The sequence below is a fragment of the Felis catus genome, chromosome E1 (genome assembly GCF_018350175.1).
Source record: "Felis catus isolate Fca126 chromosome E1, F.catus_Fca126_mat1.0, whole genome shotgun sequence".
In the NCBI taxonomy this organism is placed as follows: domain Eukaryota; kingdom Metazoa; phylum Chordata; class Mammalia; order Carnivora; family Felidae; genus Felis; species Felis catus.
In genome coordinates, this window is record NC_058381.1 from 41,187,954 (window position 1) to 41,207,325 (window position 19,372).

At 47.5% G+C, this 19,372-nt stretch overlaps 1 protein-coding gene and 1 pseudogene across 1 annotated transcript; one reads left to right on the top strand and one right to left on the bottom strand.

Moving 5' to 3' along the window:
* Nucleotides 1-4: 4 nt before the first annotated feature.
* Nucleotides 5-4,945, top strand: TUBG1 (tubulin gamma 1). The gene is given in 12 exon segments (XM_011289129.4): nucleotides 5-205; nucleotides 502-614; nucleotides 838-886; nucleotides 889-1,004; nucleotides 1,988-2,056; nucleotides 2,333-2,412; nucleotides 2,859-2,985; nucleotides 3,220-3,306; nucleotides 3,413-3,562; nucleotides 3,950-4,102; nucleotides 4,194-4,355; nucleotides 4,544-4,945. Coding segments are annotated over 12 exon segments (1,353 nt in total). The 5' UTR covers nucleotides 5-156; the 3' UTR covers nucleotides 4,742-4,945.
* A 2,127-nt stretch (nucleotides 4,946-7,072) lies between these two features.
* On the bottom strand, nucleotides 7,073-14,826 carry LOC101091914 (annotated as a pseudogene).
* Between the last annotated feature and the right edge of the window lie 4,546 nt (nucleotides 14,827-19,372).

The following is a 19,372-nucleotide window of genomic DNA, read 5'->3' on the forward strand; positions in this document are numbered from 1 at the left end:
GAATGAGGCCCTGCCATCGCCAGAACTCAGTTCTCATTGGAGCGGAGAAAGTTCGAGGGCGGAGCGGGTTGTTTGGCGCCTGCGTCGTGCAGCTAGCGGCTGGCGAGCCGCGGCTTGGCTGGCGGGAGCGGCTGCAACACCGGTGTTGGAGCGACGATGCCGAGGGAAATCATCACCCTACAGTTGGGCCAGTGCGGCAATCAGAGTGAGCGAACCTCCGGCCCCTCCACTAGTCAGGTTCCTTAGATTCTATGGGATCTCACTGCGGGATCCTGGACTCCATCCGCCCTTCCCACAATAGTAGTTTTCCAAAGGCGGGACATGCCTGACCTAGTGTCCAGTTGCCCAACCCTGAGGGGTCCTCCCCTCCCAGTCGCTGGCGTACAGCCCTTTCCTCTGACATGGGAGACTCGCGAGCGCTGAGTCCCCCAGTTTCTGGTTGGAATCTGCCCAGATCCAGACGTCCTCTTTCTCGCCCGTCCGCCCCTCCCCCCCTACCAGTTGGGTTCGAGTTCTGGAAACAACTGTGCGCTGAGCATGGTATCAGCCCCGAGGGCATCGTGGAGGAGTTCGCCACCGAGGGCACTGACCGCAAGGACGTCTTTTTCTACCAGGTGCTCCCAGCGACTTTGCCAGCCCCCCCCCCACCCCCCACGCGCCCCCACAGTGGCCCCGGGGGGGCTGAGGGAAGGGCAGTGGCTTGGTACCAGGAAACCCTCTGGGCAAAGGAGTCAGGGCGGCTGGCTTGAGGAGGGAGGACAGGCAGGAGCCAGAGTTGGGAGGATGGAGGACTGGGCCTTAGCTGACTGGACCACCGTGCTGGTCTCCCCTTGACAGGCAGACGATGAGCACTACATCCCCAGGGCCGTGCTGCTGGACCTGGAGCCCGGGTGATCCACTCCATCCTCAACTCCCCCTATGCCAAGCTCTACAACCCAGAGAACATCTACCTGTCAGAGCATGGAGGAGGGGCTGGCAACAACTGGGCCAGTGGATTCTCGCAGGTCATTTGCTATTCCCTGGCAGAACCCACAACTCCCTTCCTGTGTGAGGGCAGGCGGTATGACTTGCCAGAGAGAGAAGAAACCAGATCAAGGATGTAGGAGTAGTAGAGCGAGAGAGAGAGATGGCTGAGGGGAGTTCTTTTTTCTAAGTCAATATGGTTAAGACTGCACTTGGCTAGTGCTGTGTGCCAGGTCGTACTAAGTGCTTTACATGTAACTTATTTAACCCTCCCAACAACCCTAAAGATAGGTATTATAGGTTCACAGTCTCTTATCTCCTTTTTCAGATTCTAAAAAACTCTGAAACCAAAACATGATTTATAACTTGTTTAGTAGCAAAACCAAATCTCAGGGCACCTGGCTGGCTCAGTCAGTAGAGCATGTGACTCTTGATCTTGGGGTTGTGAGTTCAAGCCCTACTTTGGGTGTAGAGATTACTTAAAAATAAAATCTTAAAAAAAAAAAAATCTCAGTGAAGACAGGCTATTTTATAGTTTTTATCTAACTTGTCATTACTTATACATTTCATTGCAGAAACATTAATACATTTGATTAGCACACACCAGATACCCACTGGCATTTTACTTAACATACATCATACGTACCATATTACCTTTTTAGAATTGGAAATATTTGAATTCTGAAACATAGCTGGCCCCAAGAATTTTGAATAAGGGACTGAGGAGTTGTATCACCTTCATTATTCAGATGAGGAAACTGAGTAACCTGCCTAAAGTAACCTGCCCAGAGTCACTTGGTTAAATAAAACTAGACCTAATACATGAATCCAAGCAGTGTGGATGTTGAGTATCTGCTCATACCCACTGTACTATATTGCCTCTCAGTGCAAATAACAAGCAGGGCCACTGTGCTCCAAAAAAGGACTTTTATGTTCTATAAGGAGAATTCAAGGTGGCTATTCTGAGGTCAGAGTCCTTGTCCCATGGTCCTGTCCCACTCTGATACTCCCCATGTCTGTACAGGGAGAGAAGATCCACGAGGACATTTTTGATATCATAGATCGGGAGGCAGATGGCAGTGACAGTCTAGAGGTGAGTGTCTTAGGAATGCTGGTGGGAGCTGTCAGAGGGAAGGCTTCACAACACCCTTTAGAAGCCACCTGTTAAGTACAAGACCTACCCATGTACCCTTTGCACTGGACAGAAGTCACTGGGCTTTGCTGGACACAAGGCAGAGTCTCCTGAGCTGTATGTGTGGGGTAAGGGAAGTGGAGGAGAGGGCTTGGGAAAATAGGAGTCCAAGAAATTGTAGGATGGGTCCAGTCTGAAATCCAGTACCTAGACACTGACTGCACCTTCCCCCTGTAGGGCTTCGTGCTGTGTCACTCCATTGCTGGGGGGACAGGCTCTGGCCTGGGCTCCTACCTCTTAGAACGACTGAATGACAGGTAAGTCTGTATTTTAAGGGGCAGGAAGGACTTGGTTTCCCAAGTAACTGGGAGACCCTCTAGATACACCTTCCTATTTGCTGGAGCAATGAAAAGGCCCTTCTGTTAACTCCTGTAGTGAGAAAGAGAAGATAAAATAACCAAGAACCTGATCACACTCTGAGTGGTTGGATCCAGAGCCTAGAATCTAAGCCCTAGATGAAGAGATGAAGAAGGTTCAGGGGGTATGGCTGGTTTAGTTAGAACCCTAGGTCCTAAGATTGTCTCTGCCGTTCCTTCCCCCTTTGGGGTTGCAGACTTCCAAAAGTCAAGTCTTCTTTCTCTGCTGATCCTGTGTCCCACCCCAATTTTGCCATTTAGATTTCACTGCTTTCTGACTATTGTGAGCCCCATGTTTACTAAGCCTCCAGTCTCTTGCCCTGACCCTCTCCTCTCAACCCCACCAGGTACCCCAAGAAGCTGGTGCAGACATACTCAGTGTTTCCCAACCAGGACGAGATGAGCGATGTGGTGGTCCAGCCCTACAACTCCCTGCTCACGCTCAAGAGGCTGACCCAGAACGCAGACTGTGTGGTGCGTCCTGGATTCTGACATTCTCCAGTGCCAACCCCCTTGTCTATTTCATCATTTTCCTACATTTAAAAAGTCTATTTTGAGCCCTTCTGTGCCTCAGTCTTGTGCCACTGCCTTTTGGATGGGTCTTTCTGGCCATGAAGCACCAAGGAAATTAAGCTTCAGAGCCCAGATTCAGGCAGAGCTCCTGTCCTTTCTGTCCCCATAAATCTGTCACCCTCTTCTGTCCCCCAGGTGGTACTGGACAACACAGCCCTGAACCGGATCGCCACAGACCGCCTGCACATCCAGAACCCATCCTTCTCCCAGATCAACCAGCTGGTGAGCCCCTGCTCCCGGACTGGAAACCCTCCTTACTGGAGTGCCATCTGGGGAAGGGAGGCCCCGCCCCAGGCCAAGGCCCATGACCCGGCACCCCCATCCCCAGGTGTCCACCATCATGTCAGCCAGCACCACCACCCTGCGCTACCCTGGCTACATGAACAACGACCTCATCGGCCTCATCGCCTCGCTCATCCCCACTCCTCGACTCCACTTCCTCATGACCGGCTACACCCCGCTCACCACGGACCAGTCGGTAGGAGCAGCCCCAGCAGGCCCTGCCCTAGCCTTTCTGTCCCCCTGCTGCGCCCTCCAGGAGCCGCTCTTTGTAGCCCCAGAGGCTCTGTGCTCAGGGACAGGTACAGACCGTCCAGCTCCGTGCTGACTTGTTCTCCTCTTCCCTACACCCCTGGCTCCCTGTAGGGCCCGGGCTATGTGGGGTCTGCTGATGCTCCCGCACAGGGGCATGACCTTGCTGAGCTGAGGAGGGCTAAGATGCCTGGTCCTGCAGCCAAGGCTCAGTGTACACCTGAATCTCAAGATGCCTCCCAGAGAGACCATCCTAGCCTGAGTCTGATGGGGGTCAGCCATTGGACCGTGCCCTGAGTGCTGGCCTGGTCCCCGTGGCCCGCTCTCCCCTCAGGTGGCCAGCGTGAGGAAGACCACAGTCCTGGATGTCATGAGGCGGCTGCTGCAGCCCAAGAACGTGATGGTGTCCACGGGCCGGGATCGCCAGACCAACCATTGCTACATCGCCATCCTCAACATCATCCAGGGGGAGGTGGACCCCACCCAGGTAGGTGAGGCCCCTTCGTGCCACCCCCGGAACCCACAGGGGTAGAGGAGAGGCTACCACCACCACTGTTGTGTCCACCCCTCCCCGCTAGGTCCACAAGAGTCTGCAGAGGATCCGGGAGCGGAAGTTGGCCAACTTCATCCCCTGGGGCCCTGCCAGCATCCAGGTGGCCCTGTCAAGGAAGTCTCCCTACCTGCCTTCGGCCCACCGGGTCAGTGGGCTCATGATGGCCAACCACACCAGCATCTCCTCGGTGAGGCTTAACGGTTTGCACCTGTCTTCCCATACGCACTTTCCTGGTTGGGCCTCACCTCTCCACATCCCTCTGCCCCTGCTTCCAGGTCTCTTAATGTGCAGATTGCCCAGCACTGGTTCCCTGGCTCTCTGGGCCATATTGTTACTTTATGTTCTTTGTGACCCCTGCCTTCTGCACACACCAAGCTCTTCGAGCGGACCTGTCGCCAGTATGACAAGCTGCGGAAGCGGGAGGCCTTCCTGGAGCAGTTCCGCAAGGAGGACATCTTCAAGGAGAACTTTGATGAGCTGGACACGTCCAGGGAGGTTGTGCAGCAGCTCATCGACGAGTATCATGCGGCCACGCGGCCAGACTACATCTCCTGGGGCGCCCAGGAGCAGTGAGTCCCCCAGGACCAGGACCTTGTCTGCCTTACTGGTTGGCCCAGGCCCCGCCTGACTGACCACCCCCTCAGAGCACAGATCAGGGACCTCACACATCTCTTCCTCATAAATACACATGCACGTACTCTGTATTGGCCTGGGGACACGTTTCTGTCTCCTCTGATGAGACTATTTATGTTTAATAAAGCACTGGACATAAATGAAGTTACTGGTTTTCTGAAGGCCTGTAGATGTGGGGAAGGGGGTAGTGCCTGTTCTTTCCCCTATTTCCAGCCTCTTGAACTCTGAGCAAATGCCTCCCCTAGCTTTTCCTTCTCCTTCCTCATTTTGGAGAACATAGGTGGTGTCTACCCATGTGAGACATGCCTTCCCAGGGTAAGAAGGCCAACAGATATTACCTTACTCTTACTGACATTCCGGGTCCCAGGTCCCTCCCACCCTTCCCTGTGTCAGGTGACCAATCTGCCAGTTTCATGTTCCCACATCAGAGTGTCCTGCTAATCATCATAGCAAGCAGGCCTGCAGTCACCACCCCCACCGCCAGGCCTGGGCAAGCAGTAGAGTTGATCCAAGTGCCTTTAATCTTGTAAGCAGGGTATGCCAGAGAACCAGTCCAAGAAAGCCACTGGGCAGGCAGCTGGAGTCTAGGACAATCAACTCCTGAGACCAAACCCAAAGCCTAGCCTATAAGCAGGGCCCGAAGTGGGCCCATAACTAAGGCTCCGTAATTCTGTTTACAGGTGGTCTACAGAGCCCTCCCACTTCTTGTGGAAAACTGCAGGGAAGTAGTAAATATATAGTGACCTAAATGTTCAGAATCAAAAGGGCAAAGCAGGTTGTCCCTAGATCATGGTGGATTGTCAGGGCCCCCCTTAGGCCTTTCTGCACCCTAAGGGTGAGGTTTGGGGAATAATAGCAAACATGCACGTGGACACTCTGCTAGGTACTCCACATTATTTTGTTCAATCCTCATGACAACTCTATGAAGTGACAGATGTTATTAGTATTGTTTTATAAACAAGGAAACTAAGACTAACCATGGTTAATGTACCAAGTCACCCACCTGGTAAATGACAGAGTTGGAGTCCAATCCTGGTTTGACTGGCATCAGTATCCCTGACCATTGCATGTCCTGCCTTTTATGATATCTTTTGGGTTAGTGTAGAATCCCATCTCTGAGGTCTTTTGGAGCCATTGGATGAGTGCATGGTTGTCAGAGAATGTGAGGACTTTGAACACCTGTGCAGACAGGGCAGGTGCAGTCTCTCTGGGTTGGTGGGACTGTCAGCCTCAAGTTGCTTCAGGTATACCTGTTAAGTGTCCCCATCACCCATGTCAGGATAGCTGGGGACCTGTGCCTGCCTTCTCATTACTGTCACCACCAGCATGCTTGGCCAAAGCCAGAGGGCCAGCCCAATGGATCAGAAGGATTCGGGCTGGCAGAGCTCAGCATACAGGTGAAGGACCAGCCCAAGAAGGTGACTGTGAGTCCCTACAGAGGCTGAAGATTACCCAGAATCAGTATTCTTAATTTGGGCAAATTAAGACCTTTTTCTTCTTGTTCATTGTTGGCCTGAGGACACACTTTTCCTTCCATGAACCTATTTATCTTTAATAAAGCTTTGACGTATGAACAGTGAGCAACATTTAGGCCTAACCCTTATGAACAAAAGTGACGTATGGGCAGGGAATGGGCAGTCAGAGGGTAGGCCCTGGGCTGCCTGATGGGTGGCAGGGAGACCATAAGCCTGTCACCACCACAAAGCATGAGCTTGTCACTTGCAGTTGCCAGGCCTCTCCTGAGTCAGCCTGGTCAGTGTCAACCAGCTGCCTGTCGTCTGAGCAGAGAGAGGGTGGCTTCAGGGAAAACCGGCGTGCACCTGGTGCCTTCTCGGCTCCACCTCTGGCCCCTGCACCACTGGGCACCCTGCCTTGCTCCTTTCTCCCTTTACAACCCCTGCCCCAGATGAGAAATCTTTCATCACCTGGGGTATCTGTATGAGTGACTCATGCTGAGTAGGGGTCATGCGTGCTGGCAAAGGTAAAAGGCTGCTATATGTGAATCGTTGGCTAGACCTCTCCAGGCCACAAGCCCAGGGCCTGCCTTCCTTTGCCAGACCCAGTTAAAGGGCGTGAGCCCCAGGGGGAGGAAGCACCAGCTAGCCCAGAGTAGAAGTTTTCTATCACCAACCCAGAGGGGTAAATACCCTGTGCAGGGGGTCCTCCCTGGAAAGAAGAGCTGGATCTGCAAAGTTGCCTCCTTCTGACGGCTGAGTGCCAGGCACTAGGAGCACAGACACACCTCAATGCCAGCTTCAAAGCCAGGCCCCTCCCCCAAGGCTATTTCCAGATCACCCATCACCCCACACCAACGCAGCCCCTCCCGGTTCTTGGCCAGTGGCAAACCCCAAAGTATGTCAACTAGAGGGCAGCGAAGAGGCCAGGTGGAAAGGGAGGAAAGCCTCTGGGAATCAGGGCAGCAGGTGGTGCTGGTGGTGAAAAATCCCTGTGGTCTGAGAGACTGCAAACCACAGAAGTAACTGTCCTGATGAGACACAAGCTGCAGTAAAGCTGGAGAGAGAATGAAGGCTCATGCACAGAACAGGAACCTTTTTTTGACTAAACAAAATTAGAGAAAATCAGCCATTTCAAGGTAATATTCCCAGAATTCCCATGTGATGTGACTCAGGGACAGATATATCTAATATCAGGGAGCACTTTATAATAAAAGTAGAGTGGGGTAAACGAATCTGAGACTTAGGACTGTCACTTTGGAAAAGCGTACCGGGATGAGGTGAAGAGGTTATGGGCACAAGAGTGGGTTGGGAGCTCACAGTAAGCACAGATGCCCCACAGGGTGGGTGAGTCAGTCCAGTAAGTCTCATCTGTGGTCGCCACTGGTCACACGCATGCTCCATCTCCCTAGAAAGGGGCTGTCTGCGGTGGAGACTCAACTAAAATCCAACATCAGTACACCTTCCAGCAACGCTCACCTCCACCACTTGCTCACTTTCCATTCCCTCTTGGGTACCTTAAGCAGGTAAGGGGCTGCCCTAGGAAAGTAACAGGAACATTTTACATTGATGTTCTGATTTACTAATCCATCATTTGTAAGTTTTAGTGAAATTCCCTAGGATCTGATCACTGCAACGTGAATTGGTAAAATTGGGTTTCTTGCAAAGCTATAGGCTCTGTCACTCAGGGTCTAACACCCCCATGAGACCCAGCTGGGAATACTCTCCTCAGATCTCCAGCATTGCTATAGTAGTGACCGTGGCCATCGACTCTAGAAGCAGGCAATTCATCTCTCTATCCCTCAAATCCATTGTGATTTTTTTTTTTTTGAGGAACAAGAACCAAGTTTTTTATTTGTTCATTTCTTGCATTTGAAGTATTCCTTGACAACATCCTTGGCCTGAGACTCTTTGCCATAGTCCTTAACCACCGCACAGCTGCAACCAACCGCTTTAGGGGGTTTTCTCTCTCTGTCAACTTTACAGAAGGCTACCCTTTTCCCTCCAACCTTAATTAGGTTGATTTAGTGTTCAGCACAGAGCGCCTCCACCAGCCTCCTACATATAGGCTCATCACAGTTGGATGCAACAAAGACGGGCTTGGTGCTTGTCTAAGGCTTTGGCAGCTTCGTGAATTCCATGTGCTAGGCCGTCAATTCCACGTGCTAGGCCGTCGTGGATGAGGGCGGTCTCTGACACCTCTTGTAAACCAGTATGAATGGCCGTTACACCTCCAGCAGCAATTCTTCCTCTGCCACAGGGGTGGGGGACCCGGGGGGTTACAGGTGGAGACGAACCTTGACTGCACCCGAGCCTCCGCCTACGCGAGACTCAGTGGTGCAGGGAAAGAGGTGTTACGAATTAATAGGGTGACCAACTCATCCTGGTTTTAGCACTGAAAGTTCTGAGTCTCAAGACCCCCCTCAAATTTGGTTTTAACTAAAACTCCCACGTTCCCTCAGTCCTGAGAAAACTGGGATGGTGGGTCACCCTAAATTAAAGAACTCCACAGAGAATGATCGGAAACTCTTGAAGCAGTATATATGAATGATCAGGGCTGAGTTAAGGTCCAGTAGACACTTGCTAATTAATTAAGCAAGCAATTATTAAAAATAGAGACCAAGTTGCTCATAAAGCTTCATAGTGAATGCCTAAGGGGATTTCCAATTTTATTGGGGGTAGGGAATATAGTCTATAATATAATTAATTTATATGAAATATATATCATATGTTAATAATATAATTTATGCATGTGATCATATATTGTATTATTCTGATTGTTTTTAATTAAGTATGCTCCATGCCCAACATGCGACTTGAACTCACCACCCTGAGATTATGAGTCTCACGTAGTCTCATGCTCTACCGACTGAGCCGGCCAGGTGCCCCTGTTATTCTGTTTTTTAAATTAAATGTCTGGGGGAACCTGAGTGACTAAGTTGGTTAAGCATTTCCTTTTTTTTTTTTTTAACATTTTATTTATTTGAGAGAGAGAGAGAGAGCGTGAGTAGAGGGGGGCAGAGAGAGAGAGAGAGAGAGAGAGAGAGAGAACCTCAAGCAGGCTCCACACCCAGCACAGAGTCCGTTGCTGGCCTTGATCCAACGACCCTGGGATCATGACCTGAGCCAAAATCAATAGTCGCCTGCTCAATCAACTGAGCCACCTAGGCGCCCCAAGTGTCTTACTCTTGTTTTGGGCTCAGGTCATGATCTCATGGTTCATGGGATAGAGCCCAGCATCAGACTCTGTGATGACAGCGTGGAGCCTGCTTGGGACTCTCTCTCCCTCTCTTTCTGCCCCTCCCTTGCTCTCTCTCTCAAAATAAATAAATAAATAATAAATTAATGAATTAAATGTCTCAAAATATAAGTTGTCCAATTTTAAGTGCTACATGTAAAATATAATACAAAATAATATTGAAATCATTATTGAGCATTTAATATACACCAAGAACTGTTCTAGGCACATTATATATATGAGCTCATTTAATTTTGACAACTCTATAGACAGGTACTGTCTTATCCCGATTTTTACAAACAAGGAAACTGAAGCTCAGGGTCACGCAGCTGGGAAGTGGTCCTTCCCTCCCTGGAAAGAGAAAACTTAGGAAGAGATGCATTAACTGCCAGATATATGGTAGGCTGTCAGCCTCAGGAGGGAAGGGGCTCTTTTGTGACATTCTGGAAGCAGGACAGGGGGCCAGTGGAGGGAACTACAAAGGGGAAGGTTGCAGCTCCACAGAAGGAAAAACATCCACAGGATTGCTGCTGTCCTCAGGTAGAATGAGCAGTCACATGGACCATGAGTCCCCCTCCACTGAATTCAGTCAAGCAAATTCTACATGATGACTCTCGCCTGGAATGGACGGATCCTAGGAGATGGATGAAGTGACCTTTTTTTTCTTTAATTTTTTTTAATCTTTATTTTTGAGAGACAGAGCATGAGCCGGGGAGGAACACAGAGAGAGGGAGACACAGAATCTGAAGCAGGTTCCAGGCTCTGAGCTGTCAGCACAGAGACCGACGCGGGGCTTGAACTCACAAACCGCGAGATCATGACCTGAGCTGAAGTCGGACTCTTAACCCACTGAGCCACCCAGATGCCCCTGAGGTGACCTTTAATATGCCTTCTGGTCTTAAGGATTTAGGCATTTCTTGGAAACCAATATCCTTTATAATAAAGCATATTCATTCTTAAAACAAATTTATCAAGGTCTGCTGTGTGCCTGAACCTTTTCCAGGAACTGGGGGTTACCTAGGCGTAGAAGTTAAGATTGTGAATCTCAGAAAATTCACAGCCTAAGACATCTATGCAGCAAAGTGGCAGCTGAAGTGGTAAGCACACATCAGTGGGATCACAACAGTGTACTGTGCTCAGTAAATATTTATTGAGTGTTTGCAAGAATGAAAGGCTATGGGAGGCCAGGGTGGGAGTCACACAGAGGAGCGATCATTTGACAGGGTCTTGAGTTCTGAGGGAAGCTTTCCAAGTAGAGACATAAGAGAAGGTAGGGGGACTAACATGTGCTGAGACCCAGGCTAGCAGGGAAGCATGAGATGGACTTGACCTCTCTTCTGCAGCTCAACCGTCCCCTTCCTGTCGACTGGGGAAGGGAAGCTCACACCAGGCAAATGAGGCCACCAGGACCCCCCTGGGGCTCACGGAAGGCCAAAGGCAGAGAAAAGGGGTCATGACCCAACCCAGGTATGAAGAAGGCTTCCCAGAGACAACCTAGCAAGGCCTTGTATGCAGGGAAGCAGTTAATGTGTTGACATTCAGAAGGAAAAGCATATAGGCAAAGGGAAAAGAACCTGAGAGGGCAGGGAGGCCTAGAAACAGGACAGTGGGTTCTGGAAACTGCAAAGGCCCAGAAGGTGCATTTGGGGGAGCAACAGAGGACAAGGTCAGGTTGATACTCCAAGACCAGACAGGTCACGCAGGGCCTTTTATGCTGTGTAGAGTTTGGACTTTATTCTCTGAACAAAGGGGAACCCTGAAGGCCAACTGGGAAGCTACAGCCACCAGCCCGCCCCTTCTGGACTTTTCACCCAAAATGACACTGCACTCTGCCCCCACCCCCTGCTTTCTATTCCCTCCTGTTCTCTAACTCTTTCTGCAAACCAGTATTTGGCAGAATCTGATATCAGAACTCTAGCTCATGTTCTGCTCCCTCCTGAAGGTGGGTTCTTGGACGCTGTTGCCCACACTGATGGCCTGCTCTTTATCATTCTGTTCTCAGGCACCATAGCCTGCCCTGCCCTGTCCTGAGGTGCCCTAGACCGGCTCTGCTCAGCAGACTGCCTCTCTGTCTTCCCTGCCCCAAAGCCCTCACAGATCAGTCCGGACCGTGCATACTTGGGGCCTCCTCGCCAAGCTCAACTGCACCATTCCTCTTTCTGTCTCCAGTCCACCACATGCATAATTTCACGGTATTTTGTTAGCGTTATAATTGTATCTTTCTCATGTAATTTCCCTTTCTGAGCCTCTCAAATACAACCCCCCTGTGTTCTATAGAATATTCAGCATTCTGGCAATAATTACGATCCGACAAATAATAGATTTAAAAATATGTACCCTCTTCTTAACAGTTAACTCTGAAATATATTAAGAGAGGTTTTTTTTTGGTTTTTTTTGGTTCATTTCTGAAAGCAATCAAGACCTGTGGATATGAGGGGCACCTGGGTGGCTCAGTAGGTTGGGTGTCTGACTTCGGTTCAGGTCATGACCTCAGGTCATGAGTTTGAGCCCTGTGTCAGGCTCTGTGTTGACAGCTTGGAGCCTGGAGCCTGCTTCGGATTCTGTGTCTTCCTCTCTCTCTGCCCCTCCCCCGCTTGTGCTCTGTCTCTCAAAAATGAATAAACGTTAAAAACATTTTTTAAAAAGACACGTGGATATGAAACTTGGACCTTCTCTTTCTAAATGAAAAAAATATATGTTATATATATTTAATAAAATACATGTAAAAGGGAAACGGAGGGCATGACTCTAGCTACGTGCTGATTTTCTTTTTTTAAATAAGGATAGATTGGCAGGAAAGTGCAAAGAAATGTACAGCAGGTCTCCCCCATGTTAACTTGCATGACTGTAGTACAATATCAAAGTCAGGAAATTGACACTGGTACAATCCACAGAGCACATGCAGGCTTCACCAGCCATATAGAGTTCACTCATTTGTATTTTATTACGTCTACCTTCCGTGACCACCGCTGTAATCAAGATACTTATTTGTACCAACAGTTCAAGACCCTCAACAGTCTCATGCCACACTTTAATATCCACGCTCCCCTCCCCTCCCACAGCTTGATTTAAATATGAAAAAGTATTAAATGGAGCACAGAAAAAATGCTACAAGAAAATACACTGAAATGATTACCAGTAGATATTTGGATTGTGAGATAAAGCTTGATATATTTTTTATTTTATTTAAAATTTTTTCAGCTGTTTCTGTTTTTCTTCAGGGAGAATGTATTATTATTAATTTTTTAAAGATTTTTTTTTGTTTAATCTTTATATCCAACGTGGGACTCGAACTCACAACCCTGAGATCAGGAGTCACACAGTCCACCAACTGAACCCACCAGGTGCCCTAAGAATGCATTACTTTTGTGAGAAACTTTCTTGAGAAGAATTTATAACATATATCCTAATGTTTACTTATAATAGTGTGATCCAACAAGTTTCAAATTGGAAAAAGATCTGGTGGATTTTAACTTGTCATATTAACTTAAAGTTTACTTTACCAGCAGATTGAAATACTCCCTTCTATTCCAGAGTACAATTTTCTCCATCTCCCATAGAGCAATTTAAGTAAAACACCCACCCATTGTTCGTAATTCTATCTTAGCCTGCCTTTAAAGCGAAACTTGAACAATGTAAAACGACATTGTTTCCGTTATGTATTACTGCCTAAAATTCACTGTGAAACACAGAGGCATAGAACACTGATTTACTGTTTCTCTACGTTCTGTGAGTTGATTGGGCAATTCTTTTACTGGTCTCCTCTGGCTCACTTGGTCTATTACAGACGGCTGGAACAGCTGGAAAGTCCAAGTTGGCCTCATTCATATGTCTGGCAATTCGTGGTGGGTAGAGAGGCTCAGCTCTCCTCCTCACAACCTCCCAACCTCCAGTGGACAAGACCCACTTCCTTGGATAGCAGTCCAGGATGGTGTTCCAAGAGGGCCAGGCCCAGTGCATAAGCACTGCCCTGCTACACTTGTATCATACATATTGGCCAAGACAAGTCTTAAGATCCAGCCCAGAATCAGTTCTGGAAGGAGCTGTACCAGGGCATGAACACTGGGAGGCAGAATTCATTAGGGCCATTGGTGCAACAATCTACCAGTTATAAAGGCTGGCCCCTTTATAAGAATTTAAGCATGGATGGAAAAAAAAAAAAAAAGATTGCTTTGGGTTCAAAGGTAAGGTTAAGTAAGCATCATAAGGCAATTTCAAATCTGCATATAACTCTGATTCATTCAAGATAATAGAAAAGGCCAATTTCCCTGTAGCTAACTTAAGAACTAGTGCCTCATGAGCGAATTGCATAGTCTTGTTACACAATCAATTAATTTGCTGTTACATCCAGTTACACATCATGGCCTAAACTTCATAAACCTATTTCTATACGTAGAAAATAAAAGAGATAAGAACTTTTGTTTTCCTAACATCCTCCAAACATAATCTTGTTCTTTATTTTGAAAATGATTTATTGTTTAAAAATAAGTATTTGTGAGAAGTCTAATTCCCAAAAGTTATACATTAAACCAGCTTTTGCCTCAGGACTAATTTCTGCCAATATAGGAAATATGAAAATGGGTACATTAAAAAAAAATTTTAATGAATACATGTCTTTTTTAATATCTTTTTTAAAAATTAAAAAAAATTATTTTTTAGAGAGAGAGAGACAGACAGAGCACAAGTGGAGGAGGGGCAGAGAGAGAGGGAGACACAGAATCCAAAGTAGGCTCCAGGCTCTGAGCTGTCAGCACAGAGCCTGATGTGGGGCTCGAACCCACGAACCGCGAGATCATGACCTGAACCAAAGCCGGACGCTTAACTGACTGAGCCACCAGGGTGTCCCTGAATACATTTCTTTGTTTCCTCAAAGCACTTAAGCAAATAAAACTTAAGATCCCACTGGGAATTTGGGGGGTCAAATGTTTCAACCGATCTTGAGACTACAGTAGTTCCTCCGACATCTGCCACGATGCTTGTTTCCTCACCTTGAAGATGCTCTCTCCGCGCCACACCTCTCGTTGGCTCTCTCCACTCCAGTCCCTCCGGGCTTCCTCCAGGTCCTTCAACCACTCACACTCTGGCTTTCCAGCTTTCTCCACGTGTCTCCTCCTCTGGGATCTCTCCTCTTCACCCCACTTCCTTCATCCGGCTGGCTCCTTACTTAATCTCTAGGTCACTCAAGTGTCACTTCCAGTGAAGATTTCTGGCTTCTCCATAGATGTTCCACCAGCACCCTGTACTTTCTTTGCCATAAATGTCACCACACTTTATTATTTTATGTTTTTGCTTTTGTTTTTTTTCTCCTTGAGGGCAAGGACTGACCTGTTCATGGCTGTATCTCTAGTGTCTGACACATGCTGGGAATTCAAAAACAGCCCCCAAAGGAATGTAAATATCAAGCAGAAAGAAAACTACAAAGAGGGCGCTCTGGGTAGCCACATTCACATACTCAAGATTATGTACTTTACCTATAGGTGAGCCTGTCAAGTCTTGACTCATGGTCTACTTACTCTTATTTTATTTTTTTAATTTTACTTATTTACTTTTAAGAGAGAGAGAAGCAGAGAGAGGGGGGGAGAATTTCAAGCAGGCTCCATGCTGTCAGCCCAGAGCCTGATGTGGGGCTCGATCTCACAAACCCAAGATCATGACCTGAGCTGAAATCAATAGTTGGATGCTTAACTGACGGAGTCACGCAGGCATCCCTACTTACTCTTATTTGAAACAAAAGCCTAACCTGTTTAGATGTATGAATTCCTAGACCAACACAAATTTGCAAGGAGAAAGGAGAGGGGTACTAGGGACCTTAAAATAAAAGCAGTTAGGACCAGGGCTATTGCCCTGATAAGGAAAAAAGAGACAGAAAAATGACAAAAAGCCATAAGGAAAGGATCATCTAGCTTAAGGGTGAACATATCTCCCAAGAAGTCTTTGGGCAGCTCAGCCAGATAGCAAGGCTGGTGTTCATGCCCATGCCTTGAGTCAACGAGAAAAGATTGAATTTCATTCTGTGTACTCCACTTAAGAAAAGAAAGGAGTAAAGAATGCATTTTACAAATATTCCCACCAAAAATAATTTTTAAAGTGTTTTCTTTTCTTTTTAGGATTTTGCTTTTCAGTAATCAATCTCTACACCCAACATGGAGCTCGAACTCACAACCCCGAGATCTAACGTCACATGCTACTGACCAAATCAGCCAAGTGCCCCCAAAATAATTTTTAAATGTTTTAAGTTATGAAACCTAGAGAGATAAGCTGGTTATCTGGGAAACTCACTTATCTACGTGGAAAATCTTTTTTTTTCCTGATAAAAAGGTAACAATGGTTAAAAATAATAGTAAAAGAATGAGGGGTTACTGCTTTTCCACTGGAAGAGAGTAGTGACCTTCTTCAGAGATACCTGCACTCTGTTCCTGCCCTCCTAGCAATTACCCCACTATATTTCTTTAAGTATATTTTTTAATGTTTTTATTTATTTTTGAAGGAGACAGAGAGAGAGAGACAGAGCATGAGCGGGGGAGGAACAGAGAGAGAGGGAGACACAGAATTCGAAGCAGGCCCCAGGCTCTAAGCTGTCAGCACAGAGCCTGATGCGGGGTTCACACCCACAAAGTGTGAGATCATGACCTGAGCTGAAGTCGGACACTCAACCGACTGAGCCACCCAGGCGCCCCCCACTATATTTCTGTAAAAATTTTTTTCTGATGTTTATTTTTGAGATAGAGAGACAGAGAGACAGAGACAGAGTGCCAGCAGGGGTGAGGCAGAGAGAGAGGGACACACAAAGTCTGAGGCAGGCTCCAGGCTCCGAGCTGTTAGCCCAGAGGGCTTGAACTCACACATGGCGAGATCATGACCTGAGCCAAAGTCAGACTCTTAACCGACTGAGGTATCCAGGTACCCCATACCCCACTATATTTCAATTAATGGTTGACTTCCCTGTCTTCCCCACTGGCCTATGCATTTCTTGTGGGCTGGGACATCTTTTTTCTCTGTATCCCTGATATCTACCACAGGTCCTAGTACATTGTAGGTGTTCAACAAACATTTGTTGCACAAATGAAGAATGATGTCAAGGATGTGGCTTCCCTTCCCTGCCTTTCCTTTAACAAGAAGACATTAAAAGACTTGCCACACAGGGGGCACCCAGCTGGCTCAGTTGGTAGAGCATGTGACTCTGGATCTTGGGATTGTAAATTCGAGCCCCGTGTTGGGTGTAGAGATTACTTAAGAATAAAATCTTTTTTTTTTAAATGTTTATTTTAAGAGAGAGAGAGACAGAGAATGAGTGGGGGAGGGGCAGAGAGAGAGGGAGACACAAAATCTGAAGCAGGCTCTAGGATCCAAGCTGTCAGCACAGAGCCTGATACAGGGCTCTCGAACCCATGAACCGTGAGATCATGACCTGAGCCGAAGTCGAACGCTTAACTGACTGAGCCACCCAGGCGCCCCTTAAAAATAAAATATTTAAAAAATAATAAATAAAAGGCTTGCCACGCAATCAGATAATAGTGTACCCCAGGATAAATTCATGTGTTCACCACATTGGCCTATAGATCAGGCATATTGCGACTTTAATTCTAGACAGTTTTCAAAGGGAGGGGAAATGGGGGGAGGGTGGGAAGAGAGGTCATTTCTGCAACTTTAGAAATGAATTTTTTCAATTCCTTTTATGCATGACATAAGAAAAGATATCCTACCGTTCTTACAGGGAGTAGCTATGGTATCAAGGAACCAAATGGGATGATGTTGCTGAATTTCTGATATTTGATCCTTTGGAAATATTCCCAATGGATACATTATACAATATTCCATTAGCACCTGAATGGAAACAAACTAGCGATGACAAGTATTTTACTTCCTACAAGATCAAATAATAGTCACGAATCATGAATTGGATCTGTGGACAGCTGTACCAGAACATAAACTCAGTGGAAGCTATAGGGCAATTTCAAGGCCTGACCTGCAAAGGAAGCTGGGAAGAGGGAGCAGTCAGAACCAGTACAGCTAGAAGGTCATCCACAGGGTACAACAAAGTTGCCAACCGGATGTGTTCCTCTAAAACAACTTTGTGGTAGGGGTGCCTGGGTGGCTCAGTTGGTTAAGGTTCCGACTTTGGCTCAGGTCACGATCTCGAAGTTTGTGAGTTCGAGCCCTGCATAGGGCTCTGTGCTGACAGCTGGGAGCCTGCTTTGGATTCTGTGTCTCCCTCTGTCTCTGCCCCTCCTCTGTGCATGCTCTGTCTCTTTCTCAAAAATAAATAAACACTAAAATAAAAAAAAATAAAATAAAACAACTTAGCAGTAGCTTGCCTTGCTCCAGGAGCACAGCCACTGTCAGGAGATTGCTGGAAGTTGGTGGTTGGGAGTGAGAGCCTCAGGGGACCACCAAACTACAGCTGGGCCAATAAGGAAACCTGTGGGCCCAAAATCCCCGAATCTTGCCCAAAGATTTGCAAATAATCCATCTTCCTTTCCCAAACCTGCAGTCCTCTCTGAGGATTCCCATTCCCTTTATGGCCATCCTTGTTTAGAATTCCTGAACTCAGAGGGAATTTTGCTTCCCCAAACTTTCCCTTTGCCCACTCAGATTCCAGTTCTGGAAAAGGTACTATTCTGGGTATCCCATCAGCCTGGGCCCCAAGGATGGAAATCAATCACACAGAGCACCAGCCATAGGGATGGTATGAAAAAAACACCTGGTTCCCTGAGGTTCGTGGAAAGGATGAAGCCGAGAGGAACCTAATAGTGTTTAGGGGCTAATGAAGGCCAGACTACCACCTCTGCTTCTAGGACATAACCATAGGCAATACAGCTTAAGGGGCCAGGGAACAGTCTTAACTGAAGTCCAGTGTGGCCCCTGGAAATCCTTGTGACCCGGCCCTCTTATGGACTGTAAACTGAATCAATCCTAAGAACACAATAATACTCTGTCTGCTCTGGTATCCGGTTGTGTTCAGGGATCTCCCCACAGTGACTATTCTATTCCAACCAGCTATGTTCCTTTGGACACATAGTATTCATTTCTCTGTATGCACTGAAGTTGTCCCCTGCTCATTCAGCAAGTTTCTGACCACTACCTCTAACCTGTATGTGTGTGCATGCCTTTGGATAACTAGTATTGTCAGGTGATACAACATCTAATCCACAGGCCCTGAGCCACCGAACGGATTATTACTACACTGTCATACCCCATTCATTTACATCCCTGTCGTGTGAACAACAAGGACCCATGAACACATGCATTCCTTCTGCTGTGCCCTACATCAATGGTTTCTTATCCTTTGCTGATTCATGGATCTCTTTGAGAATCTGCTATGAATCTCCCCAGAATGAAATAGCCATAGGGATTTGAAAACAATTTCAAGAAGTTCTTGACTCATAAAGCCCATCCTTCAGACCCCAAGCCAATGCTAACGATTCCTGATGGCAAGAAATGATGGCATTTCTAAAGAGAGAGGTAGTCAGAAGGGAGGGAGCTTCAGCTTAATTCTTCCCTACTTGTTTCCCATATGCATAAAAGCCTGGAGAGGATTTGGGAACAAAAGTTGGTCAACCTCATCGGTGAGGTACAGCCAGGTGACCTCACCTGTCCACTTAGCTGAGGCAGCAGGTCTCATAATAACCCACTAAGGCAGCAGCTCCTCTCTGAGACTGACATGGGCCCCTCCCCTTGCCCACACTAACACACTCCCACCTATGAGTCTAATCCAGACCTACACATCTTTCCCCATGGCCATCTAGGCAAGCCAGGTGGCTCTGATGCTCACCTTGTCACCTAGGAGTAGTGGATGAAAAGGACTTCTGCTGGGTAAGCTGGGCCATACCTTCTCTACATTCCCTTCCTCTCTCTCTCTCTCTCTCTCTCTCTCTCTCT